The sequence below is a fragment of the Lissotriton helveticus genome, chromosome 1_2, assembly GCF_964261635.1.
Source record: "Lissotriton helveticus chromosome 1_2, aLisHel1.1, whole genome shotgun sequence".
NCBI classification, from domain to species: domain Eukaryota; kingdom Metazoa; phylum Chordata; class Amphibia; order Caudata; family Salamandridae; genus Lissotriton; species Lissotriton helveticus.
This window is the reverse complement of record NC_136058.1, coordinates 104339731-104366793: the sequence shown is the minus strand read 5'-3', so window position 1 is coordinate 104366793 and position 27063 is coordinate 104339731. Positions and strand designations below refer to the sequence as shown.

The window sequence follows — 27063 nt, the reverse complement described above, 5'->3', positions numbered from 1 at the left end:
CAAAAGGGTATGTTGATACATATGGCCCTAAGAGACAAGCCAGGGGCCATGTGTATCTTATATGTGGGCCAAACAGCTAGATGCTTATCATGCATGGAGTTAAATCATAGTCTATTAAAATGAACAAATCACTGTCTTTGTACAGCACACACTCTTAACTCATGTGTTTAAAGGTGCTCTGATGTATGATAATGACCAAATGGTACCTCGGTGAAATAAAGAATTTGCCTAAGATCACACAATTTTGTCAAGAAGGGAAGCCAAGATTGATTCTAGATTTTCGAGTTTCACACTGTGCAATTTAGTTACTAGATGGGTATATCTTTAAACTCTTTCTAAACCTTAATCATTGGAGAATGAGACAAAAGCATCAGGGAAAGGCAAGATTCACATTTTATTTTTGTAAGTTTTCAATAGAGCGAACTTACTGAAAGACAAAGAGGCACTTTACAAAAGACACAGGTTATGTTACATGTTTTGCAAAGTTAGATTTGTCAGGATTCAAAACTTTAGTGAACTAAAATGGAAGTCAGGTGTAATGGGCACCCTGTATGCTTATATATTTTTTTTCGGGTGTGGCGTTTTATATCGCCAAACTTGACCTGAAGGCATCAGAGCGCACATTAATTTTTTGTTGGGACAGGGAGATTACGTGATTTGTCCAGAATCACAGGATGTTGAGCGTCCGTGGCGAGAATCTAACCTGGCTCCCCAGCTTCGAAGTTGACCACTCTAGCCATTAGGTCACATCTTCTCCTAGCTTCTTATCATACATTAAGCAACATTATGGTCTTCCAAATCAAACTAAAAGAGAAATTTTCATACGGCACACATTCTGAACTCAAGTATTTGAAGTCACTCTCATATGTGATAATACAAGAAAAGAAGGCTAGCTGATATTAAATATTTTACTAGGAGCACACACTTTGTTCAAGCAGGAAGGCTGGGATTGATTTCAGGTTTTCTAGTTTCACATTGTGCAGTTCAGCTACTATATGGGTATCTTTTATTCCTGTTTAACATCACAGTTGAATGATTTGTCTTTCATTAATGTCTCGAAGGGTCAAAGAAGATCTCAATCTGAGCAAGACATCTGGTTCAAGACTACAGAGGCTCGTCCACTGGAGATTTGTAGGCCAATGTATGAAATAACTGTGATGCAAAATGCTCCATTTGGCTCCTTTTTTTTCAAACTTTCTTTGGTCAGAGAACCCTCTAAGTCCCAAACCCACTTGACAAAATCGAGTTCCTTCTCTTCGGGGTCTTGCTCAGTCAATAGCAAAGACTTTTTTATGCCTCACCACTTTGTGAATTTGCCAGCCACCAGTGCAACGGGTACACGAGCAGTACTTACCCAACTTCCTGGTAGCAAGGAAAAAGAACTGGCTTTTTCCTCCCACACCTTAAAAAAACCTGAAAGGAACTACTGCATAATTGATAGCGAGACATTGGAAGCAGCATGGTGTACTGAATATTTAAGGACATACTTCATGTCAAAATCAGGGCAAAAATCATTCTCAGGAAAGACTACAAACTACTGCTCAGTGTCTTCAAGCCTAGTAGAGCTAACACAAATTCAGCAAGGCTATCTAGATTGATAGCCAGGTTGCAAAGCTTCACTCTTGAACTGGAATACATGCTGGGATGGAAAATTCGATTCAAAAAGTGGGGGTGGTGATGGACAGATTATCTGAATTAAACAGAACACTCGTACCCAGTCAAAAGATCAGGGCTTGATCCATCACCGTTTTTTAGCTCACTGCACCATCCCAGCTCAGAACCTGGCTATGTGCAAATTAGTCTGTCCCTGGCCCAGTGCATCATGAGAACAGGGCAGACCAAACTACCAAGCCAATTCTTTACTGGAAAGGAAACAAGCTTCCGGGGACCGGTTTCTGGCATTGCAGCCGTCTTCGGCCCGGCTTGCTTGAATCCTGATGGTGCAGTGAGCAAGGGACTCACATCTGAGTATTCCCTGCCACACTTGTGGTGGCTAAAACGATTCAAAAAGTGGGGGTGGTGATGGACAGAGTATCTGAATTAAACAGAACACTCGTACCCAGTCAAAAGATCAGGGCTTGATCCATCACCGTTTTTTAGCTCACTGCACCATCCCAGCTCAGAACCTGGCTATATGCAAATTAGTCTGTCCCTGGCCCAGTGCATCATGGGAACAGGGCAGACCAAACTACCAAGCCAATTCTTTACTGGAAAGGAAACAAGCTTCCGGGGACCGGTTTCTGGCATTGCAGCCATCTTCGTCCCAGCTTGCTTGAATCCTGATGGTGCAGTGAGCAAGGGACTCACATCTGAGTATTCCCTGCCACACTTGTGGTGGCTAAAACGATTCAAAAAGTGGGGGTGGTGATGGACAGAGTATCTGAATTAAACAGAACGCTCGTACCCAGTCAAAAGATCAGGGCTTGATCCATCACCGTTTTTTAGCTCACTGCACCATCCCAGCTCAGAACCTGGCTATATGCAAATTAGTCTGTCCCTGGCCCAGTGCATCATGGGAACAGGGCAGACCAAACTACCAAGCCAATTCTTTACTGGAAAGGAAACAAGCTTCCGGGGACCGGTTTCTGGCATTGCAGCCGTCTTCGGCCCGGCTTGCTTGAATCCTGATGGTGCAGTGAGCAAGGGACTCACATCTGAGTATTCCCTGCCACACTTGTGGTGGCTAAAACGATTCAAAAAGTGGGGGTGGTGATGGACAGAGTATCTGATGGAAAATTCAACTTGCTGATTGCTTTTCCCACAGGCAAAAGTGAAATGTAAGAAGAATTTGAAATGAATGAGGTTGTTGCCAATGTGTGTGAGTGAGAGAGGGATTGGGTGTTATAATTTTTAAGGAAGATTGGGTATCAGACATGAAGATGTTATTGTGAAGGTTGTGACCAATATGGCGCATAAAAGATCAATGAAAGGTAGTTTGCTCCAATGAGTGCAAGCCCTTATTATGAGGTTCTGGGTGTACTGACTCTGTGATGCGTTTGTGGTCATGAGAGGATACAGATTTGTGCCAACTCAGGCTTTGAGAGACAAACTCATCACTTTGGCCATGTGGGTACCTTGGCCAAACCATAAAAACGAAACAGGTCAAAGAGAAATGTTGGAACCCTGGTCTTGAAGAGCATGTTTCCGAGAGAGTGATTGATTACAGAATGGCCTTCATTACATCCAAGACCCTAGAGCCTTCTGGGCCAAGATGTGTTTAGATTTCATTAAGCCCTTTGAGAGTCTCCTGGAACATTTACAGAATGCTGCTATTCTGGTGGACATCAACTCTAAATGGTTAGACATTGTTTTCTTACACTCAATTACCACAGCTAGAACCATCAAGTCTCTGAAATAAAAAGTGGGTACAGAAGAGATTCCATTGTAAATTGTTACAGATAATGATACTCTGCTTACCTCAATGGAAATAAAAAAATAGTTTTTGGAGGAGCATGGGCTTAAGCATGTGAGGGCATCTCTTTATAATGCCCAAGCTTATGATCAAGTTGAGAAAGCAAAAAGAATAGTTAAAGGTGAAGTGGAAATGGCTTTCAGAATTTGGCTTGATGTAGAGGGTGTGGTTACAGATTTGATCTGGGCTTATAGTGCCGCTGTTAATAAACAGACACAGAGGTCCTCCTTCTCTTGCATAAGGGGGCAACCCAAAAGTTCTAAACTTTTACTTCATGGGTTGTTGGAGCTAGTTAGTATACATATTGTCAATGAAGTTGAGTCTAATGATGATCACAAAAAACTCCAGAAAAGTTGATTGGGTGAAGGTCAAGCCAGCAAGAGTTAATGGCTGATTTAGGAGTTCTTAAAAGACTACATCAGCATGTGAGGACTGGGTTAAGTTGATGAATGGGTAAAACTGGGATGTAAGGCATGTGGCACTGTATCAGAGGGTGGTGATTGTTTTGTAGAAACTGAGATGCTATGAGTGGATGACGATGTCTGACAGTGAGATGAGAGAAGTTAATGCGGGAAGATTCCCTAGTGCCCATTTGTTGGATGTGAGACTGAGCTGGAGAGGGCTTGAGATTGCTTGTGTACTTGCTCTGATGTTAGCAGGAGTCCTTCTAGCATGAAAGGTTTGAGAAAAGTTCCTACAAGGTTAGGGTTGTACACATTGTGAGGCACTTGGCTAAACTCTGGCACTTGCATTCCTGGTGATTAGGGAGACAAACACACAAAGTGAATGCCTCTTGATCACCTTCATCAATATGTTTCTGTTTACCTTGTTAATATTACTTTGTTGTTTGCTTTTGTTGCCTATGTTTCATCTTTTCTTGTTTTTCATTTTTTAAGAAAAGGAGATGTGTTGTGGCTTTAAGATTGCTTCGGAATGCTGATGCGTACTGTATTCTCTGTTTCTCATGTGGGACATTCTAGAAGAGGCAGTTGGGTGACCATCTTTACGATGTCTCCTCCTCATTATGTCATCAGCGACACTGATGTTAAATCTGGCTGCAGCACGTAAAGCTTAGCTTAGAGCTACGCTGCAAATTTAAGCCAGTAATGTGAAGCCAAAGATTGTTTGGATGGTAGAGTGGCACTGAGTACTAAAGTTAATCAGTCATGGCTATTTGCACAACTTTCCATTCCTTTGTATTGTATGTGTGCCCACACATCACCTTAGTAAATCTGGTCTCAAATATGGTACCCTGTGTTACAAAAAAACGATGTTGTGGCTAAGACACATTTGGACACCATAGAGCAGAAGATTAAAACACCCGCCATACCTTCTTCAGGGAATTAGTTTACAAAATGGCAGGGAGGTCTGTTGTATACCCAGCTTAGTAATGTATTGTTATTATCTGAAAGTTATAGAGCACATAACATTCTATTAGTAGACCATAGCACAGCTTTTGAAGGTAAGGCAAGAGTGAATTCCCAAACGATTCTCTGGTTACAAACTGATTTGATTTTCCCTCATGTTTCATTTATCCCCCCCAAATGGACCATAAGTTCCCCACTAACCTGGGAATAAATCACCTACTTTAAGTTCACTATTAATGTTTGCTCAATATGCTGCAGTTGTGCTCTTTTCATTTATATATTAAGATATTGAGTTACTTACACTCTTTGGGCCCAATTCACAAAAGTAATCTGAGACAAAATCCTAACTTTACGACTTTTGGTATTCAGAAAGCGCATTTAGGAGTAGTAAAGTTAGGATTTTGCCTCAGTTAAACTTAAGTTTTGGTCTTAAGTTTAAGTATTGATCTTAAGTTTAACTTAAGACCAAAACATAGGTTTAACTGAGACAAAGTTTTGGTCTTAAGTTTAAATTTTGTTCTTAAGTTTACCTTAAGATCAAAACTTAGATTTAACCGAGACAAAGTTTTGGTCTAAAGTTTAACTTTAGACCAAAATTTAAGTTTAACTGAGACAAAATCCTAACTTTACTGCTCCTAAATGCCATTTGGGAATACCGAAAGTCGCAAAGTTAGGATTTTGTCTCAGATTACTTTTGTGAATGTGGCCCTTTATTTTTATACGACAATGTTTATAATATTTCCCAACTTATTTGGAAGCAATAAGGCACATGTCTTAGACAATTCTAAAATCAACTGCAAAAATTAAGTTTGGATACATTTCTTAAACGCCTTTGGTCATAAAATAAATTTATTTTTAGGAAATGGTCTGCTTTAAAACTGTTTTGTATCCAAATGATGGTGATTCACTTTGAAATGTACAAATTGACTCCATTCGATTCACAAAAGTAACTTTAAAAAGTTGGAAATTTACTTGCCAAAAATGCCACTTGGTTGGGAACAAATTTCCAAATTTTATTGAATTGGCAGAGAATTCAAACTGCTCTGAAGTTTTCCAGCAGTACACAATTATATACAGTTTAAGCCACCAACATTTATACTAGGTGTACACTTAATGCATATGTAAAACACGTAGCTTAGATCAGTTTTCGTATGTTTACTCTTTGTTGTGCACTTCCATGGGGGAAGTAATTTTCTCCCTGCAGGCATCCTACACCGATACAACCAAATTCATTTTGGTGTTTCCTCTCCATTCCAAACCTGTAAATTAACTTACTCCAACCATTCAGCGGAATAAATGTGTGTGCATTTACTGGATGAGAAATTAATCTCACAGGTTTATGGGTGTTTGCCAACTGTTGCAAATGGACTCACCCAGGAACGTTCACAACCCTGCTGCTACAGATTAATTTGCCTGAAGAGAAATGTCAACATACTGGTCGAATGTCCCCTTCTGGATAAGAACGTTTGCCCATTGGAAGGTCTTCAAATTGTACTCTTTGATTTTGCTTTGATTTTGCTCAGCAATCCTTCCAGTATAAAGACCTACTAAATGCTTAGTGACCTCAACATCTGGGTCAATTACCCCTCAAACTCTTTAGCCCAATGACTGATCACAATTAAGGACAGTCTGAGTTACTGACAACTTGTCAAATGATTGACATGAGGCTGACCTCACTCTTGACCTACTTCTCCCCTATACCCTCATCCACAATCTATCTTGAAAGTAAGGTTTGCTCCAACCACAAATGCCATGTACCTGCAAACAAATTCCGTGATTACAATAAGCTCAGGGACCTATCATCAAATGCCATGTTTGCCCTCCCAACCAGTAACTTGTTCATTGACTACCCCACAGCTGATGGTTTGAAGGGTACCGAATAATACGTCTCAAAGAAAGAATGCATCAATCAAGGCATACTATAAGCCTTGGTTCACTGATAACCTCATGAGATCTAAAAAGAACAGGAGGAAAACAACATCCGTCTAGACTGTATTATACATTGCATTCAGTATATGGGCTACAGAAATGTTCAGAGTAAAGAAAAACTACCAACAAACTAAAATTGTGGAGGTAAACATGTACTATGCAGAACTCTTCCAAACCATCAACATCATTTGGTAAAAAAGCATCTGTGACTTCTTCTCAGGAAAAGTTCATGATCTAATGCCTTACTTCAAAGGCAAGGCAAAGTTTATGACATCAATTCCAAAACTGCTGAAGGACTACAGTCATATCCTCTGGTCATTAGATTTTGTACCCAAGGTAACTTCCTCTACATTTACCCTTGTGTCTCAAAAATGGGAATGATCAAGACTGCTATCCTTCAAAAGTGGCACCCATCTCAGAGTCAGAAGTAAACAAAAATTCTGAATTGTATGAACAACTTTCTCCAGTGACGTGTATAAGGCCAAATTGGGGTGATCTTTCTTCGTACCTATGATATAAAAATGATGAATGCCTCAATTTGAGATGTGGTGGTATCCCAAAAAGCTGAAACACTCGCTCATCACCCTCAACTTGCAGAAACCTGGAGGAAACTCTGAAGCCCCAGATAAGTATTGACCTAGTTCAGAACTCTCCGGCTTTGAAAAAGGGAGAAAAATCATATTCTCCTCCCAGTGATCTCTCCTTCTGTAATCGGACTGCCTTCATGGCTATAAGGCTGGATTCTGCCCTTGCTACGGCAATACAATAGTTATTTTCAGTGTCTGAAAGGATTTGCTATGCCCCAGATTCTAGGACCTGCTCTGCACATTGATCTAACTTGATCCATCACAGACATTTAAAAGGGTTGACCATAACATTCTCCTCTACAACCTTCGAGGAATGATGGGTATAGAGGGAGTTGCAGTGAGTTGATTCACATCATTGATAATATTTTGAACACAACACTTGGTGGGTTGCTGTACCAACATAATAAACCTACAACTGATCAACTTTACAACAATAAATATATTTCAACATATTTCCTTGTGTGCACATTAATCCTCCTAATATTACCAATTATCAATATTTGGCATCCTTAAACTTGATGTTCCCTGAAGCATACTGTTTAATTGGTATAAAGGGAGCTCCCTGCATTTCTTCTTACAAACACCAAACTACATAATGTTCAGAAGAGCTTTAAAAATGCATGCGCCCCTCTAGCTACAGGCACTTGTAAGACCTGCTGGCTAACACTTACTTGCCCCATGGAACTAATCCCCTGCATATATGTTGCTTCCTTCCTCTCCCTTCCACTCTGGTGATTCAATAGTAGTTCACAGCAAAGCAGCTGCTTTAAAAACCATTAATATGAAACATAAAAATATTTTTCTGTAAGTCAAGATTATATGTTCTGTAAAGGGAATATTGTCTGCACATTTCTTTTGAAATGTCATAATAACTACATGGGTGGGTTGCCGCAATCCTGATAATCTTGACAATGGGACCTTCAAATCTAGGTGTGTCTGCTTTTTTTTTTTTTATAATGCTGATTTTTAAATGAGCATGGGTGGAAGGAAAGTAAGCTAATATTTCTGAAATACAGCTGAGATTCAAAGACAAGTATTTCAATCGAAATGGGAAACAATACAATTGCGTCACAAGTGATGCAGATGCTAACCACATATTGCGATATTTGGGTGTTGAACAATACAAAATGGAATTCTTGTGCTCCATAAGCGATGCTTACCCACCATTTACCCCAACAAATTGAAGGTTCTTCTTAGCTCCATTACCTCTCGCGTGGGAACCGTGGCCTTTCTTTTTCATAATAGATTTAAGACTGGTAGTTGGCGACGTTTCTGGTAAAATATAAAACCATTAATCAAAAAGAATAATTCTTATTTCCATCAGCTGTGTAAAATATATCCTTTATTAGATTTCCCACAGACCCATCAATCAAAAGCTCGTTTGGCACAACACTGTTACATTATGTAAACCGAGTGTATGATTGAAGGGCACACACTTCCAGTTGATTGGTGAAGACAGAAAGTACCGAGTAAATGGATACATAGCTCGTAGGAGTATAGAAACATGTAGAAAAGATATCACGCTCTAATCAGCCCTTCAAGCATCTACATACATAGAAGTTTCTTTGAAATTGAAAAAGTTTTAAATTATGTTGTCATTCGTCAATTTTGTTTCGGTCTCTGGTGGAAATTGTACTTGACAAGTTAGAAATGGTTTCCTTTGGATCAGTTGGGGCACTAGACTATGTGTGCCCAGCAGAAAAAACAAGAAAAGTTTTATTTGTTAAAATAAATAACAAAAGAAACCATAGGCCATAATCTGACACTAGTGACAAGTTCCAAAATGCAACTGGATTGACTTTATGTTTTCTTGTTAACAACGGCTACCGGACACAATCCAAAAATTTGACCCAGCAAAAGCCATTTGTAAATTGCCAAGTGATTTTCACACTATAGGTGTGGCATGCTGCCCCCTTCTGAAAGATGATTTACCAGTTCATAGGAGAAGAACACCAACAGGAGGGAAGAAAAGCCTTGCAAATAGACATCGTTGTGAATTGTTCAAGGTCGTGAAACTTCAGGGGCAGAGAAAATGTCCTCCGATGTGGAAAATGTAGGAACTTTTGATTGACTGGCCCAATGGAAGCTGGTTTAAAGACCGGAAATCTGCACAGTAGACATCATTCAGAACCTGGTTTAAGGAGTGAGGTCAGGAAAGCAAACATTTACCCATATCCAGAGTTCTGGGATTTGTAGGGCACAATTAGAGACGGAGTCCTCGAGCCCTGGCTCTATTTTGTGGTTTCAGGCTCCTCAAGATCAGGCTTAACAGTCACCCAAGCACTCCAGGCTAGTGAGGAGCTAAGGGAATCTCTCCTTTTCTAATTTGCTATAGGATAAATAAATGCATTACTTCTAATAAGAGTGAGGTCAGAAGTGCTGGCTCCCACACCATCTTCAGGAAAGGGCTGAAAACCTGGCTATTCCAGAATTAGACGCCTGGTCGGGCTTACTGTGTTCTCAGCGCCAAGACACCCCCGGGTATTCGCGTGCTTTATAAATCCCATTAACATTAACATATGCTGTCTGTTTTTTCTAATAGTAGGTATCATTACAGCACAGTTTTTATTAATACCAACTGGCCAAGCCTTGTGGCGTTTGTATTCCACTAGATTTTGTGAAAATGTGTTTCCGTAAGCCGCACAAGACTCTTGGATAATGCTATATAGTATATCAGGAACGCAAAATTGTAAGAAAGGCCACCCATCTTTGAACAGCATTTAAAAGAAAGAGCAAATATTTTCAATAGTGATGCTTGTCTGGCTAAAAAGGGGGCTGAGTGAAAAGACAGTATGAGCCCACAACAAGGATTAAAAAGAAATATTCAAGGAGTGGACTATGTTACTACCAAAGCAGTTGTTATAGATAGGAAACACACTAGTGTAGTTAATTAAAATGCCCCTAGTAGAGTGCCCACATTTAATGCCAGATGTACACGTATGCACTGTCCACTCAGAATGGCAGAGTTCCTGCCCAGGGCTCTGTCCCAGTACCAGAGTGCCCTCACAGGGTTCTACGCAGGGGATGTAATTTTTTTTAATTAACAGGAACCCCTAGACTGGGGAGCATATCTTGTAGAAGAGGGGTGATTAAAGGCGTTGCATGTGACTTTAGATGCCCATCAGATTTCACTTGCTTTGAGTAAAGTAAAGGAAAGATTGGCAAAAGAGAGAGAATGTGACATGACATTATTGTGTTTCAGGCTATCAGCCACACAGCTTTCGGTTAACCTTCATCAGGCATGTACCGCCAGCTTAACACAGAAGCATATCACGAGGGAAGACTCTAATTTTCTCAGCATCATACAAAGAACAGCAGGAACAAACAAAAGCAGTGAACTCAATATTAACTCCTGCCGTCCTTCCAAGTGATTCTACAAGGAGACCACGACATTATCAAAAAAGACCAGGACTATAAGTGCATGATCAGTCACTTCACTAAAGAGACCTTGATAGGCTCATTACCTCCAAGGCGCGGGCAGTGGATTTAGTGCACATACTTAGCAATCCCACTGTGTATCTGACTTCAAGGCATTTATGTTACAAAAGCACTTCGGCTCAGTTGGTACCAATCGACTTTGTTTTCAAAGGAAAAATCAATATGACTACAAACAATTTTCTTGTAGGCATGTTGCTCTAATTTGAAAGGTAAATTGGAGACATTGGCTGTTTCTTTGTGCAGGACAATAAAGGACAGAGCTGATCATTGTATTGCTGTAACTGTTTGTGTCCCTGCCTGAGGTTTATGGACACATTCAAAGATACATCAATTATCTGTACATTTTGAGAAAGCTAGGCAGGGTTCCCTGGGTCAACAACAATTGCAACAACCCACCTGCATCTTCTCTTTGACAAAAAAAGACCTAGCATGGATGAAAAGAGAACCAATCAATGGTTGAAGATGCAGTCAAACCCTAGCAGCAGAGAGATCAATATTCAGAGGGCAGCACACCACACTAACAAAGGCAGTATCTCAGCAAACTCCAGGGTTCAAAATGCTTAGTGGGCTAATATGACATGCTCTTATGTCCAAGTGAAAATAAATGCAAATTTTACATTCTGGAAAACCATGGTAGGACGGAAGAACAGAAAGAGATCCATGCTGATCCTCAGAAACCAGATAATCAAGTGGAAGTCAGGCGTTAAGGAAGGATGGGCATGAGATGAGTGACCGGCTAAGCACTATCAGGGGAAACACATTCCCCACCGAGATCCCCGATGTATGCCAGGTAAGGCTATCTACGGTGAGAACATCCAAAATACTTTAGAAGATGTGAAAACAATAGTAGCACCAATGGTTGGAATGCATTCAATAAAGATGAACAGCAGTTTCATTAGACCGGTTTCATGTTTCTGATTTCTGAGTTTAAAAAGACAATCAGGTTTGGAACAGTGTTGAGCACCTACAGGACAGTGTGTATGTTTCCATTTTTTTTAAATAATATGCAATCATGAAAATCCCTCTTTTCATATTTGGGTCTTTTTCACCATCTATAGGACTTTCCAAAAATGAACATTTGCAATTACACGATTTCTAGCCTATAAAGTATTGTGTGGAGTAAATATTGTATTATGTAATGTCTGAACTTGTGGTAAAGAGCTCTGTGTAAGGACACGTTGAACTCTTAATAAAAGAATGAACAGTAAGGCTTTTAACATAATGGAGCAGGCACTGCCGCTCACCACACTCACTTACTCTGCACTGTACACTTTTGAATAAAAAAACGATTAGCGTATATTAATATACCACAATTAGTTGTTTAGACTTCAATAAGGCAACGTATTGGCCTCTCTACCATTTAAGGGTATCTTCTAAAGAGGAACACAAGACCAACATTGATGGCAGCTTCCAAGCTGACACAAACACGCTTTCCTTGAGACATGCGTGGTGTTGAGGCATGCACACAACATTAACTCCTCCGAGTCCTATACTATACTCAAGTGGAGAACTATGACATTCAGAGAGAAAAGGACAAGTCTGCACATGGCACGTGTCTTCACTTTTTAAGAGAATCCGCCTTTAGTGCCTGGATTCCAATTATTTGAACATATTTTTCTGGTTATCTCTGAGCTGCAGACATTGCATTCAGAAACATAATCTGAGAGTTCAGGCTCCAGCCTTCTTTAGGACACAGTCACGCTTCACATAACAATCAGAGCACAGCAGACAAATAAAACTCTGCCTGCTCGCCTCTGCCAAGTTTAACTATTGCCCGAATGCTGTGCTGAAACTGTAGTGGCACACATGGGACTTACTTGCTGCAGAGATGAAGAAAGAACGAATTTACAAGGAATGTTTATTCCTCCAAGATGCCGTTAAGATTGTATGATAATTTCTCCATCGTTCAGCACACCAATTAAAGTTTTTTTTGTTTTACAAAGTGCATACAAACGTAAGCAATTTTATCTTTTTTTTTCAAAAACAAAAGTTTATATATTTAATTTTCTAGCAGCTTCAGTGAAGTATGAATTGTAGTCTTAGGGACTGGGCCTTCCACCTGATCTTGGTTATGTACTGAGCATTGACCTCGAGGATATAGGGGAAAGCCCTTAGAATTAGAAAGAAGGTGTGTGCTTGCCCGGTGAGGTAAGAGCTCTCCGGAGACCTGCCCCGAACAACATTCATCTCTTGATTATCAAATGCCACATGCTACCAATCGCACCAGTCAAAAACTGCAAACTTCCCTCATCTGGAAGAGAAATTACCTGACATTGATGTCCAATCACTGAAGGACCTGCGCACAGACAATCATTTGCTAATATGCTCTTGTCCACCTGAGCCATAGTTCTCTGCTCATTCAGAATTACTGAAAGTTGTGCTTTCATGTGGTGTATTTGCAAAATGGTACCCTGTCTACAAATTCCACACTGACAGTGTTTCAGCAGCTAAATATCACTCATGTACTACACGTAAATGTTATTTTATAATTTTTTCAAGGGAATGCTTCCTTTCAGACCTTTGCGTAGCGCTCTACTTGAGACTCTGGCCATCTCTCCAGTAGGTCTTCAGTAAATGTCAAATTCCAACAAGTGCAAAGTTGCTAAAACATTTCCTTATAAGTCACAAAAGATCTCTTCACAGTAGTGGGTGATCAATTACAGCTATGCTGAATTAAAGAACCCATGGAGCAATACACGTATGAGCCAACAAAGTTCACCATATCAGAACGCAGTGACGTAATACAGATACACTGATTAGGTTAATTGACCAACTACTAAATTGACTGTACAATCAAATTTACACGCTTTATATGGTTAGTCGTACAGCACAATCTCAGCGGGGGATCTATTTTGATACACAATGAGCTTTTTTGTTAGTTGTCGTTATTTACCCATCTCTTTGTATTTTGCCTTTACATTCTCCTCATCAGATGATGTTTGGGAGGTGTAGACCGATGACAGCAGGTTCAGGGAATTAACCAGTTGGTTCTGAATAGAGCTGAGCTTTGATGCAGGCTGCCTGATGGCATTTGCCAGTTCTGGGTATCCATGTTCCAAGCATGTCCACTGCTCATGAATTAATTCCTGAATTTTCTTCACATATTGCCCAACAGTAGCATCTGGTGGTGACGCGTCTTGCTCTTTGGTGGCAGGCTGCTTTTTGGGGGTCTCATTTGAGGGATGAAATTTGCTATTACCATTTTTCATGGAAAGGCTTCCTTGGACGGGGTTCTCAACTGTGGAGATAGGGGCAGGGGATTGTGCGCTACAAACTTCACTTCTAAGTTCACAGTCATGAAAAGACTCCTCAATCTTCAGTTCTGTATCTTCTGACATTATTGAGAGGATGGCTTCAGTAGGTGTCTCAGAATTGGTTCTGGTTACATTCTCATTGACTACATCTATATCCGACTCTTTGTCGCTAGTGCTGAGGCTGGCCTGAGGTACTCCACTCATGCCACATAATTTACAAATTACTTCACTTGTTGGAGGGATAATGATATTTACATCAAATTCTCCGCACCCAATTGACTTTGTACCAGGAGTGATATTTACACTTATCGCTTTATCACACACATGTCTATCTTCCTTGGCCTGCCAGGGTACAGTATTCACAGCAGTATCACAATATTGCAATTCAGGCCGCTTTATTATCTGGGACTCTTTGGTATGTTCCTCCAGGATTCCTATTGTGTTTTCCAGATCCTGGATGTGTCTACCTCTTGCCTCAATTTCATAATTTTGTTGCTGTAGCAGGCGCTTGGTTTCTTCCAGTGCTTCTGTCTTTTCATTCAGCTTCTCCTCCAGATTTGAGGCCTTTTGTCGTAGTGCTTTGGCTACCATGTGTTGTAAACTGACACTAAGTAATGGCTCCAAGTTCACATTGTGCTTTGCCAAACTTGGTGAGATATTTTTAATGTCACTATTGGCAGAGTTGTGGGGCTCACTTTCAGAAATGTTTAGCTCTATTCCTTCACTTCTCTGATTTTCAACATTTAGTGGTTCCAGGTCTTGAACAGTGAGCATGGAAGACGTTTCAGCGACTGAATTTAGACTGTTTATTTCAGCTGTATCCGTTAATGTTTCCTTGTTCAATAATGTAGTCTTCAACTTTTGATGGGCTTGGAGTTGGTTTGTTAGCTGCAATTTCTCCCCTGTGAGTAGTAGTATTTGTCTGTTAAGTTCAGGGATGGTTTTGACTTGCTCTTCCATCTCTCGATAGGCCTGTAGTTGGTACTTTAAGTGCAACTGGTTAGCTGCTTTCATTTCTTGATGTATCTGGAGTTGGTTGCTTAGCTCTAACTTCTCCTCTGTGAGTAGCATTATTTGCTGGTTAAGTTCAGGGATAGCTTTAACTTGATCTGCCAAATCCTTTATTCTCTGGAAGGCTTCATTGATTTGTTGTTTCATGTTAATATGTTCTTTGTGCTGAGCTAATTCCCAATCACAGGAATCCATAGGCCCAAAATCGTTTTCTTTGATGTTGTTTCCACCACACGGTTGGCATGTGACAGGGTACTGACAAAAAGTGGAGCACAGGTTGGGCTCATCAGCATTTTTGTCATACGGAAGAGCGGCAGGCATGCTAGAAGCCCTAAAAAGATTAGGTCTCCCATTGAGTGTGATGAATCCATCATGCAAAATGATGTCTGCTTGGCTGCTTGCCTCAACAACATTAGTCTTCCGCCTGTAATTTAGCTCCTGCAGATGTTGCAGGTGTTGTGATGACGCATTAACAGGCAATGAGCCTTGGCCCTTCGCTTCAACAGGTTCCCTCACTGATATAGAGGGGCGGTCATTGGTTGTCCAACTTTGAGAAGCGGAGGAGGTATGCGCCCTAGACTCATTGTCGGGGACACTGAAATTCCGAGGAAGCGTGCTGAATTTAGATTGCTTTGATTTTCTGCTAATGTGTATCTTTTTGATGGTATTTCCTTTTTCAATATCGTCCACATATTTCAAAAAATCGAGGTCCAAATGGAAACCATAAGGGGTTTCCACAGAGTATGGAAGTTTCTTCTCTTTTCCTCCAGCTGTTTTAGATAGTTGGTTTCTCTCTGAAACACAGAAAAACTCAATTAGTGGTTAAATCACACAACCATATTCTTCCATAATTTACTAGATCTATGGAGACCATCTAGAATTGTACTTGCTCTGTATTATGTGCGATACTATACCATTTAATTGAACGTTTCTCAGTTAATGTCATTAAATGTCTTAAGCTATGCAATTTTATATACTGACCACATGTGTCTTAGGAACCATTACCAGGGATTTTCTTCTGTACAGAGAACAATTTGTTTAGCCTTTTTAAGATAGTTTTTCTCATGGACAAGAATGAAGCTCACAGTAAATAGCAGGGTTGAATATCACACAATCAAGTTTAGGCCTGGGCAGAATTTGGATTACGCCGGTGTAATTTCAATAATTCTGTGTTATTCTTTGATTCGGAATTACCGATAGCTATATGATGTCTTCTGCTTGCATGATTAAGAGTAATATGAGGGGAACAGGTCCTTCAGTGAATGAGCACATTTAGCAAGCACTAGTGACTGCTTCTGTTCGCTATTCATGTTCTGCTGAATTTAGAGCTTTTTCTTAGCCCAAAATGCACCCTTGCATCCCTTTTGAACATCAGGGTGCATTTTGCGGTAAGAAAAAAGTGCTAAATTCTGGTGATAAGTTGGAGGAAAATCCTACCCGGAGGAAAATCCTACCTGAAGGCACTTTTAGCAAGCACAAGTGACTGCTTGCCCTCACAATTCGTCTACCCTTGCATTTAGCTCTATGTCTTAGTGCAAAATTCATCCTTTCATCCATTTTGATGCAAGGGGGTATTTTTACCCAATGAAATAACTTTAAATGCAGAATTACTCTTCTCCCATAACCTTGCGTAACCATGCAGCATTCTTAGGTAACTGCGGGTGATTATACTACACAGAATTAAGCAAGTTACACCCAATCCTAATCAAAATCAAGAATATCGACGTGTACGTATATTGACTCCACAATTTTGAACATCAAGATAAGCATAACCAGAGGGGTTTAGATTTAGGATTCTTAACTCACCTCTACTTACCTTGATGATAATTTGGTAGTCCATTTTATGAAGATTATATAAGTGAAGCTCAATATTTAAACTCTAATATAATGGTACAGCACCAATTAACAGTGTTTGAGATGAATTCATATCCCTCGCATATTGTTTTACTCACTGAATCACCCTAAATGCTATAGTTATCCACAGACATTGGCCCAGTGATTTGCTAAGTCATAAGACTGATGAGGTCCAACAAGGTCAAATCTTGTCTTGTGTGGTATGTGTTCCCATAAAGAGTGGGTGTGGTCTAGAGGTTCAGGTTACACTATACTTTGTGGGGAAGGACCCAGGCTGGCTTGAATTGCTCAGTCTATAGTGCAACGATGAGCAACGCAACAATAGACTGGAATGTAGCCCAGACAAGTTTCCAGTGGCTCCGATTATTTGAAACATTCCCTCAATTTTTGTACTTGGCTTGCTCCTACCTTCTGCTGTGTGGGCAATGATTCCCAGGGATTGAACTTCTTTGGCAGGAAAATGGACAGGTGTCTATAGTTGACTTGCAGTGGTATGTGGGAGGGCCTGCTCATGTCACCACACTCCTGCTGCCAGGGCCGTCTTAACAGCATTATAGGCCCCGGGGCAAAGCAGTGCGCTGGGCCCTGCCTACACAACCACACTACAGAGGAGCATCCCCCCAGGTTAAATTCTAGATTAGCATGGGTGCCCCATGCTCGTGCGGCTCCCAGGCAATGGCCCAGTGTGCCCATGCGTTTAGCCGCCACTGCCTGCTGCTTTCTTTCGCTTTCACTTTTCACCATTTACCTGTGTGCTGCACTCTTTGGAAATGTTATGGCTTTGAAATAAATAGTAAAAAATAAATACATTAAAAGGGCCATAAATATCTTTGTTTAACTTTGAATGCACATAGAGTGCAAAAGCATTTGTGCATTAAACTTTGTCCCTCTCAGATGTTATTTGGTGCATGCTCCCAACAAATGAACACATCACTTTGGTCTAGTACACAGAGCTGGGCTGAAGCTGGTCCTTTGGTGAATGAAAATGTGGACCCCCTTAATGGAACTGAATTGAAAGGAGGGTGCGAGGAAGTGATGGACAAGATACTTCGAAAGATTAACCTAGATTTCCTTGGCATCGAGTGCAACCGTCCAAGAGCACATCTCTTAGTCAGTGACCCCAGCCCATTCACAGAAGCTTAGCATCCTCCACAAGGATGAGTACAGTCAGACACTGAACCCACTTTCACATGGACCTGCAGGTTTATGTTAGGAGTTATGAGGGTGCTCTGCCCATAAAGAAAGCGCAGCAGAGAGCATGATGTTATTTATAGAGCGAACGATCACCAATAGGTTTCCTGGTGCTAAAATCCAGCTACTTAACCCATAGAATAGAATAAAAGGACCACATTAATGTTTGACTAACCAGGTTTTCAATTGTTCCCTAACTGTCAGAAATGCTAAGATAAATCTAACTTCCAGAGTTAGTTCCAGGTCTGATCTGCTTCGCTGGTGGACTTTCCTGCTCCTTGGAATTTGAAGGTGGAAGGCAGAGCGGGATCTAGAAGCCATTTTGGGTAGATACTACAAAACTTGTTGGGAAATAAAGTATCTAAATTATCTAAGGCCTTAAAGCAGCGGCACAGGGTTTTAAAAATAATTTGTTTGTGTATTCGGAGCCAACGGAGCATATCCCTTTGATGTGAAATTGGCTTGTGCAGGCCGGGAGCACTAAATGCAGCACATTCCCATCACCAGCCTAAAGTCCAATACAGCCTGCAAAATAGGGCACTAAGTAGTGTATGGTAAACATGACAGATCTTTTATAGAATCTTCAGGGGGTAAAAACAACCTGAGGAGTCCTTGGTCACCTGTATTTTAAAGGAAAGTTAGTCATCAAACACAACCCAGGCTTTTTCCCTTTCTTGCCAGGCAATGGAAAAATGCCTTGAGAGTCCAGCCGCCTGATCAGCCTTACAAGAGGAACTACAAATCACTGGAATAAGATGGGGTTCTATGAGGAGCCCTGAAGATCTACACAGACCCCTCGATTGGGTGAAGATCTAAAAGAGGTGTATAAAAACTGGTGGTGATCTGTTAGAGATATCTGGATCCAATGAACAACCTGACTGCATACTCCCACCCCTTCCAAGTCTATTGTGCAGTGGGACATGCCACACCATGTTGAGGGCCATGGAGTGGTCCAAATGGATTAAGATAGCTACTACATCTATATCCAGAATCATTGGTAAATTGTTTTGGGCATCTACAAGTGCCACCACAGTGCGGATGTCAACAAGTGCCACCACAGGGCGGACATCAACAAGTGCTACCATAGGGCGGACATCAACAAGTGCCACCACAGTGCGGGCATCAACAAGTGCCACCACAGTGCGGACATCAACAAGTGCTACCATAGTGCAGACATCAACAAGTGACTCCACAGTAAGGACATCAACAAGTGCTACAACAGTGCAGATATCAACAAGCGCCACTTCAGACATCAACAACTGCCACCACAGTGCGGACATCAACAAGTGCAACCACAGTGCGTACATCAACAAGTGCCACCACAGTGCGGACATCAACAAGTGCCACCACAGTGCAGACATCAACAAGTGCAACCACAGTACGGACTTCAACAAGTGCCACCACAGTGTGGACATCAACAAGTGCCACTACAGTGCGGACATCAACAAGTGCAACCACAGTGCCGACATCAACAAGTGCTACCACAGTGCTGTATCAACAAGGGCCACCACAGTGCCATGAGAGACACAAAACCCCGCTTTTGCTGGGTTGAGAAGGGAGTTTGCATGATAAACCTCCTCAACTTAGAGTTGACTACCTTCTATGTCAACTTTACACGAAAGAATGAAAGAAAAATGGGAGGATAGTTGTTAAGAACCAATAAAAGTCTGAATGGGGCAGAAGTCAAGTTGTACGGCCTAGAAGGTAAGGATGGGTGTTCTGGAAAGGTGTGATAAACTGTCAAAATGTTCTCTATGAATAACATTCAACCAGATGTTTGTTAAGCGCGACTACTCACCCGTCAAGGCGCTGGGGTGGGGGCAGGTTCCAGTCCATCAAGGCCGGGGTCTATCAAAGAGCCAGGTTTTGAGGTTTCTTGCAAAGATGGGGAGAGATGTCTGTCTGAGGTGGAGCAGAAGGTCGTTCCAGGCTTTGGCCGCGAGGAAGGAGAAGGAGCGGCCTCCCGATCTGATCTTTCTGGTGCGGGGGACCACAGAGTAGGAGAGCTGGGCTGATTGTAGGGTCCTTTGGGGTGCGTGGAATTTGAGTCGGTTGTTCAGGTATGCTGGTCCGGTGTCATGGAAGGCCTTGTAAGTGTGGGTGAGCATCTTGAAGGTGACTCCAGCTTCGAAGGGGAGCCAGTGGAGTGTGCGCAGGTGCTGGGAGATGTGGCAGTGTCTTGGTAGGTTGAGGACCAGTCTTGCGGCGGCGTTTTGGATGTTATCTAGCTTGCGGGTGAGGTTTTTGTTTATTCCGGCATTGAGTGCGTTGCTGTAGTCGAGTCTGCTGGTGGCTATGGCTTGAGTGATGGTCTTTCTATGTTAGAGGGGGATTCATTTGAAGGTCTTACGTAGGAGGGCGAGAGTGTGGCAACAGGAGGACGAAATGGAGTTGATCTGGCGGTCCATTTCGAGATTTGAGTCCAGGATGATTCCCAGGTTGCGTGCATAGTCTGTGGGGGTGGGCGGGCTTCCGAGGGCGGGGAGCCACCAGGTATTGTTCCGGGCATCGGAGTTTGGGCCCATGATGAGTACTTCCGTTTTGTTGGATTTTAGTTGTAGGCAGCTGTTTTTCATCCATTTGGCGGCGGCTTCCATGCCTTCTCGAAAGTTGTGTCTGGAGGTGTTGGGTTCGTTAGATAGGGAGAGGAGGAGTTGGGTATCGCCTGCATATGACACAATGTTGAGTCCGTAGGTTCTGACGATGGGGGCAAACAGAGCCATGTAGACGTTGAAGAGCATTGGGCTGAGGGAGGACCCCTGGGAGACTCCTCAGGTGGTAGGTGTAGGGTCCGAGAGGAAAGGGGGAGTCTGACCCGCTGCGTTCTGGCGGAGAGGAAGGAGCGGATCCAGTCGAGGGCCTTGCCTTGGATCCCTGCGTTGTGGAGTCTGCGTATTAGGGTGCGGTGAGAGACAGATGAGGGCTGCTGCTTCTCCTTTGTCCAGTAGGGTGTGGATGTCATCTGTTGCGGCGAGGAGGGCGGTTTCTGTGCTGTGTTTTTTTCTGAAGCCGGATTGGGAGGAGTTGAGGATGTTGTGCTCTTTGATGGATGTGGTGAGTTGGCTGTTGATGGCTTTCTCAATGACTTTCGCTAGGAACGGGAGCAGGGAGATGGGTCTGTAGTTTTTCAGGTCGGTGTAGTCCGCCGAGGGTTTCTTCAGGAGGGTGTTGATCTCGGCATGTTTCCAGTTGTCGGGGAACTAGGCGGTTGCCATGGAGCGGTTAATGGTGTGGCAGAGCATGGGTGCGATGGTGTCGGTGGCTCTGTTTAAAATGTGGTGGGGGCAGGTGTCCGTGGTGGTTCCGGAGTGGATTGACTTCATCGTCTTCAGTGTGTCTTCGGTGGTGAGGGCTGTCCAGTTGTCGATCGCTGCCTTCAGGGTGTTGGGGTGGTTGGTGAGAGTTCGGTGTGTTGGTGTCTTTGTAGAAGTTGTCGTAGATGTGTAGTGGAAAAAGGTGCTGAGTTTGTCGCAGAGGTCTTGTGAGGGAAGGATGTCGGTGGACTCGCTGGTGAGTTGGGCGAACTCCTTGATGATTTTGAAGAGTTCTTTGCTGTTGTGTGCATGAGTGAAGATTTTGTCTTCAATCATTTTTCCCATTTTTTTCTGATAAGTTGGTGGTGGGCGTTAGGCAATGAATTGCAAACAGCCATGAAGAAATAATATTTAACGGTTTGGAGAACTCTTTGGCGATTTAAACATTTCACAAGAAGAATTGCTACTGGGCCAAAGTTGAACTGCACAATGCTCCAACTATGCTTGTCTCATCTGCCATTTTTATTTTTTAAGAGAAGCCGGTAAATCCATTTTAGCCTTGAGAATGTAATTACTACGCCAGCTTCTTTCAAGCTGCTCACAAGTTCGTTTAGGGGCAGACAGTGTGTTATATTCTTGTATTCCTTCTTACTATTCTAAGAATGCTATTAACATTCCAGCCAGGAGGTTCTATAGCGGACAGTTGCTGTCTGACCTCCGATGCTGGTAGACGTGTTGGTTGAGGCTGTTTATCTTGGAGAATAAAAGAACAGAAGAAACCTTCATCTAGTCTTGATCCTGTCATTTACTCTTAAGGAGAACACTTCATATTGGCTAATGATCGCAATCTCTGAATTTATCAGTCTCTCCGACACTTTTCTGCTTTATGAGGAAGCAAGTCCCGGGATTTCCGTCACTCGCTGCAGTAATTTCATGGACACACTTGCGCTCCATTCCGGTTACGGTAACAGGTCAAAACATTTTTATTTTTTTATTTTATTATTTTGAATGTTAGACCAGACTTGCCTAACTGCCTTCTCGAGCGCCTGTGACTCACCTGCACGCGCTGTTGGAATTCTGCAGCTTCCCCGGCATTCTTCCTTCTCAGCATTCTTCCGCTCTTCAAGTCTCCACGTCATTACGTCACTACGTCTTGCCCTCAAGCGACACGCAACGTGCCGCCGTCTTGAGCCAGCACCGAAGATTATTTTCTTCCTGGTTTGCACGTTTGGTAACGCGTAAGTCAAACCTTCAGTTAAGCTGCGTTCACTTGTGGAAAAGTAAATTTTGCCATGTTCTGTGTCCCTACGTGTTCCCCATCTTATGTTATATGTGCATGATTAATATGCATATGTATTCCCTTAAGATCGATTAAAGACGCAATTACAGTTGTGTCCAACTCTAGTATGTCAGTTTCCAGTTCTCGTGAAAGCTACGAGTACTGGGCCTATGTAAACCTATGTTGCCACGTTTCACAGTGTGCACGTTAATTCAGAATAAAGTCCCCGTTTCTAGGCCTCAAAAGGGCCCAGACACCAGATTCAGCTCCTGTCTCCTGAACCCTTTCCAAGGAGCGATACAGCCCCCACCTGCATCCCTGACCCTTCACTTACTTCCTGCCTCACAGTGCCCGGCTCGGCCTGGCTCTGCCTGCCAGTCTGCCAAGAGTATGTTATGATTCTAGTTATCAGTCCAGCCCTCCTTCTCTGCATTCCTAAGCTACTGAATCGCATCAATAGTTTCAGCCATAGTCTAGCCTTTATGTCTCCATGTAAGAGAAATACTGTATTAATGGTCATAGAATATTCCTCAACACGCACTACATGTAGAATAATGCATGCACCAGTCTTCGAGTCTGTTAGCCTTTACCCTGATAACTTTTGGATTCTATCAACATGTTCTCTAAACATCAGATACTAGATAGTGTTTAGGTACATGTCGCTCTGACACTCCAGACTTTAGTCTCCTCTTCTAGCGCAGAAGTCATAGCCCCCAGTTCTCCCTAGTAACACGTCATTGCCAGCTTGCGCGCACCACTAGGTTAGAGGTCCCGGCTCCTTAGGTAGCCCCCTCCATGTTTCCGCCCCATTTATGACATATTCTGTTACGTTTACATCACATGTCTACGTATACGCCCTGTACACGCCTCTTGTTACACCTACTTTCTGCCTTATCTTTCGCGACTGCTACAAACTCCGCCTACTGCTACGCCTACTGTACCGAATGCAATGTAATTTGTTTTAGTATATATATGTTATGCACTGTTATTAAAGTTAGCGCGCTCATCCCAGATCCTGCCCCGGCAGCTGCCGGGCCCTGCCATCCTTTTCCATGCAGGTAGTCCTGTTCCTGTCCTTTATGCCTGATTAAAACCTGCAAACTCCAGCTACCTCGAATCTTGACTCTTATTTATTGAGCTATCTGTTATTTGTATATCTAGTCAAAAATAGTACCGGTAATTAATTATTTATTTACCACATAATGGCGCCCGAATAGGGACTTGCCCTTTCCCCACGCGCCGGAGAAGCCACGCAAGCCCCCTGACCCTCTGCAGCCGTGACGGAACCATACCGTGCACGTGCAGATATTTCTGCTTCAAGTATCCCTCAGGCCCACGGAGGAGACGGAGGTTGCGGTCCAGCATCCAGACGAGGCGGTGGAGGAACGCGGCGAGTCCCGACCAGAGCCCAAGCCGAGAGTTCAAGGTCCGAGGTATCCGGAGGCCCACCCGTAACTGAAGTCCGAAGTTCGTAGTCCGTCGTCGTAGCAGTCCAGTCCAGTCCGAGGCCTTCCGTTCTTGCTGCCCGGTGAGTACCGTTGCTGGGGTAGTATCTAGACAGGGTCAATTAATTTGTCTCTGGTCCGTGGGTTTGGGTACGCAAATCCAACACGAAGTTTCCACCTAGGTGGATGCGGGTCCTGACGTGTCTCTTTATGGGACCGGTATGTTTCGTACTGTTTCAGCAGTGCATCTAGTAATTCTAGTAAATTCTGTTCTCGAGAAATTCATGTGTTCTGTTCTCAAGTATTCCAGGTAATGTTTCTGTCCGAACTGTTATTTTAATGTCATTCAATGTGTTTTCAATGTCGTGGTATGAATGATTTGTTTTTCTCAAGTTATTATTGTGTTCATTGTGTATTGTATTGTGTCCAGATCCCAGTTTAAGTCATGCCTTTGTTCTCAAAGTTACGTCAGTTAAGAACTAGAAAAGGTCTGCTCGAGGAAGCAGTTCCTGTCCCGCCTAGGGACAGTCCAGGTCATTTTATGTATCATAAGCATGGCATAAGTGCCATATTATATCTAGACTTATGGGTCGAGTATACTAAAGATCTAGGAGAGAAATATAGATGGCCTGTATCAGGCACATGGGATGCCGAGTGCATCATGCGAGTAGAAGAAGCATTATGGAAAAAGAAAGCCAGACAGTCACAGAAAGATGCCATCGAGTTATGGCGCAAAGAATCTCATAAAAGAACCGAAAAAGAAATCAGAAAAGCAGAATTGAGTAGAGAATCCTCAGAAAGAGCCCAAGAAAGGGAATTAATCGAAATAGGTGAACGAGTTAAAGCCGAACAGTCAGACAGACAGAGGAATGCCCTCATTAAGGGTATGTACCCTCTTCTAGCCGAGGGCTTGCCAAAAGCAGCCCCGGAGGTATCCAGTAATTTCCCGCCACCATTAGTTCCGACCAAGCTACGTCATAAACCGACCGCAGCCGATATTTTTCTCTCGTCCTATTTGGACGACACAGTCCCAGAATATGCAAATCCTGCTCCGCCAGCTCCTGTAAATAATGTAATTTCTGCTCCTCCAGTCACCGGGGCACCCGTTACAGCACCTGTTACGGTACCCCCGGTCCAGCCTACATTACAAGTTCCCGCTACATCGGTCACTCTGCCAGCACGAAGAGTATCAGTCGACGATTCCAGTTTAGGGGCCGCGGGGGGAGGTCCTCCTGGTACCCCGCCACCACAGAAACGTGTAATGTTAGTCGAGTTACATGAACGTGCGTTACAGCGTACGCCCAAACATCAGTCCGTTGCAGATATCAAACGAGCTCTTACCGAATGCCGTTATGATCCAGTCCCAGGCGATGATAATATGGTTATATATTCATTGCGTGTAAGACGGGTGACCGAGTATTTGGACACCCTACCGAATATGAAAGAAGATCTAGACAGAATATATCGTTTCATCCGTACAGGAACAGACTCAGAAAGTATTGGCGAAGTTATGTCTTTAAGGAAAGCTGAGACTCAGCTCATGCTATTAAAGTTTCTAATTAATTGTCTAATAAGGGAACAAGATTATCCGACTAAAGATCCGACCGAAATGAGAGTTCTGACAAAATGGAGTGATCATATATCCGAGGGAAGACACAAGACACTCAGTAGTATAGAGAGTATGTACAAGAAAATTCGTAAGGAAATAATAAGGTTACACGAGAAACGCAAAGCAGCACAAGTAAGCGAGAAAGAAGACGACTCTCCTACCGAAGAGGTAGACGACGAGAATCCTTCCAGAATAGCGTATGTAGGTAGAACTAGACTTTCCGACCGACATTCACGTCTAGACTACAAGAAAACTGTTCCTTTTCCAGCACCAGAACAAGGTTCTCTAGAGCAAGTATTTCAAGCTACCGATCACATTCTGAAATCACGAATCGGTTATAGTGAACTCAGTACTATGCATGAACAAGAACTAGCCCGATCAGCAGTCCGATGGGCTACTGATTCTACCACTTTTCCAGACGAAATAGTGGCACAATCGTTTCTGAAGCTGCCCCCAGCCGAGCAGCGACTGGTGGGTATGTATATGATCCAGAACCTCATTACACTGTATGAGGGTCAGCACTCTGACCCAGGTCCGTTACATGATGTATTAAACGAGCTACTCCAGTATAGATGGAAAGGTCTAGGTACTGATTTAATTAGTATCATTCTACAACAGCGCCACAAATACCGAACGTTTCTGAATCCGCATTTTGTTCACGTCTCACCTCCAGAAAGTAAACCATTTTACATAGACAGACAGCATCCGTTACGAGAAGTACATCCAGTTAGGACAGCGGGTGGTGAAATGCAACGAGTATTTGTTTACACCCCGATTACAAAGATGGAACTCTTAGAGATGAAGAAGTTAATTCCCTGTCACGACAAAGATCCAGCAGGGTTCCACCGTGAATTAAAAGACATGCTCCGTATGGGAGAATACACGTATCCAGATATAATTAAAATGTTAAAGGTCCTGTTGCCTGCGGGCATATATGAAAAACTCAAAGAAAAAGAATGGGAGGTGGGAGAGAAAAAGATAGATTGGGCAGCTCTAGAAGCTGAAGATAATATACGAGTACCAGGTACCGGTCTAGGAGATAGATGTAAAGAATTACCTGAGCTATTGATACAAGTTTTGCCAAGATTACTAGCCACGAAAAAGGAAGACTGGGATGCCATCTCAGCCTGTAAACAGAAACCAGACGAAGACACTAGCGATTTTTATTCTAGATTCGAGAAATGTTTTATTATTAACAGTGGTTTGAAGACAAGTAGCGAGTCATACCCTCATCTTTTTGTTACTAAACTAGTCGAGAATTCAAGTCCACAAGTTAAAAATCGAGTTTTGAAAGTCGAAAGTACATGGCAAGCTAATACTCCGTCCCAAATGCTTCAGATGCTTCAGTATCACCAGAATAGAATCAGAGAAGAGCAAGAACACGAAAGGAAACGTATGAAAGACACGAAAATGAAAGTATTAGTTGCACAATC

At 42.6% G+C, this 27063-nt stretch overlaps 1 protein-coding gene across 3 annotated transcripts in view; it reads right to left on the bottom strand.

Annotated features, from left to right (window-relative positions):
• KANK4 (KN motif and ankyrin repeat domains 4) overlaps positions 1 to 27063 on the bottom strand; it is an 827707-nt gene that overhangs the window by 170910 nt on the left and 629734 nt on the right. For all 3 annotated transcript variants that reach the window (XM_078669568.1, XM_078669560.1, XM_078669574.1), the window contains 2 exons: positions 13627 to 15792; positions 8456 to 8567 (listed from right to left, as the gene is read on the bottom strand). In XM_078669568.1, coding sequence (XP_078525694.1) covers positions 8456 to 8567; positions 13627 to 15792 — 2278 coding nt within the window. The remainder of the gene's footprint in view (positions 1 to 8455; positions 8568 to 13626; positions 15793 to 27063) is intronic.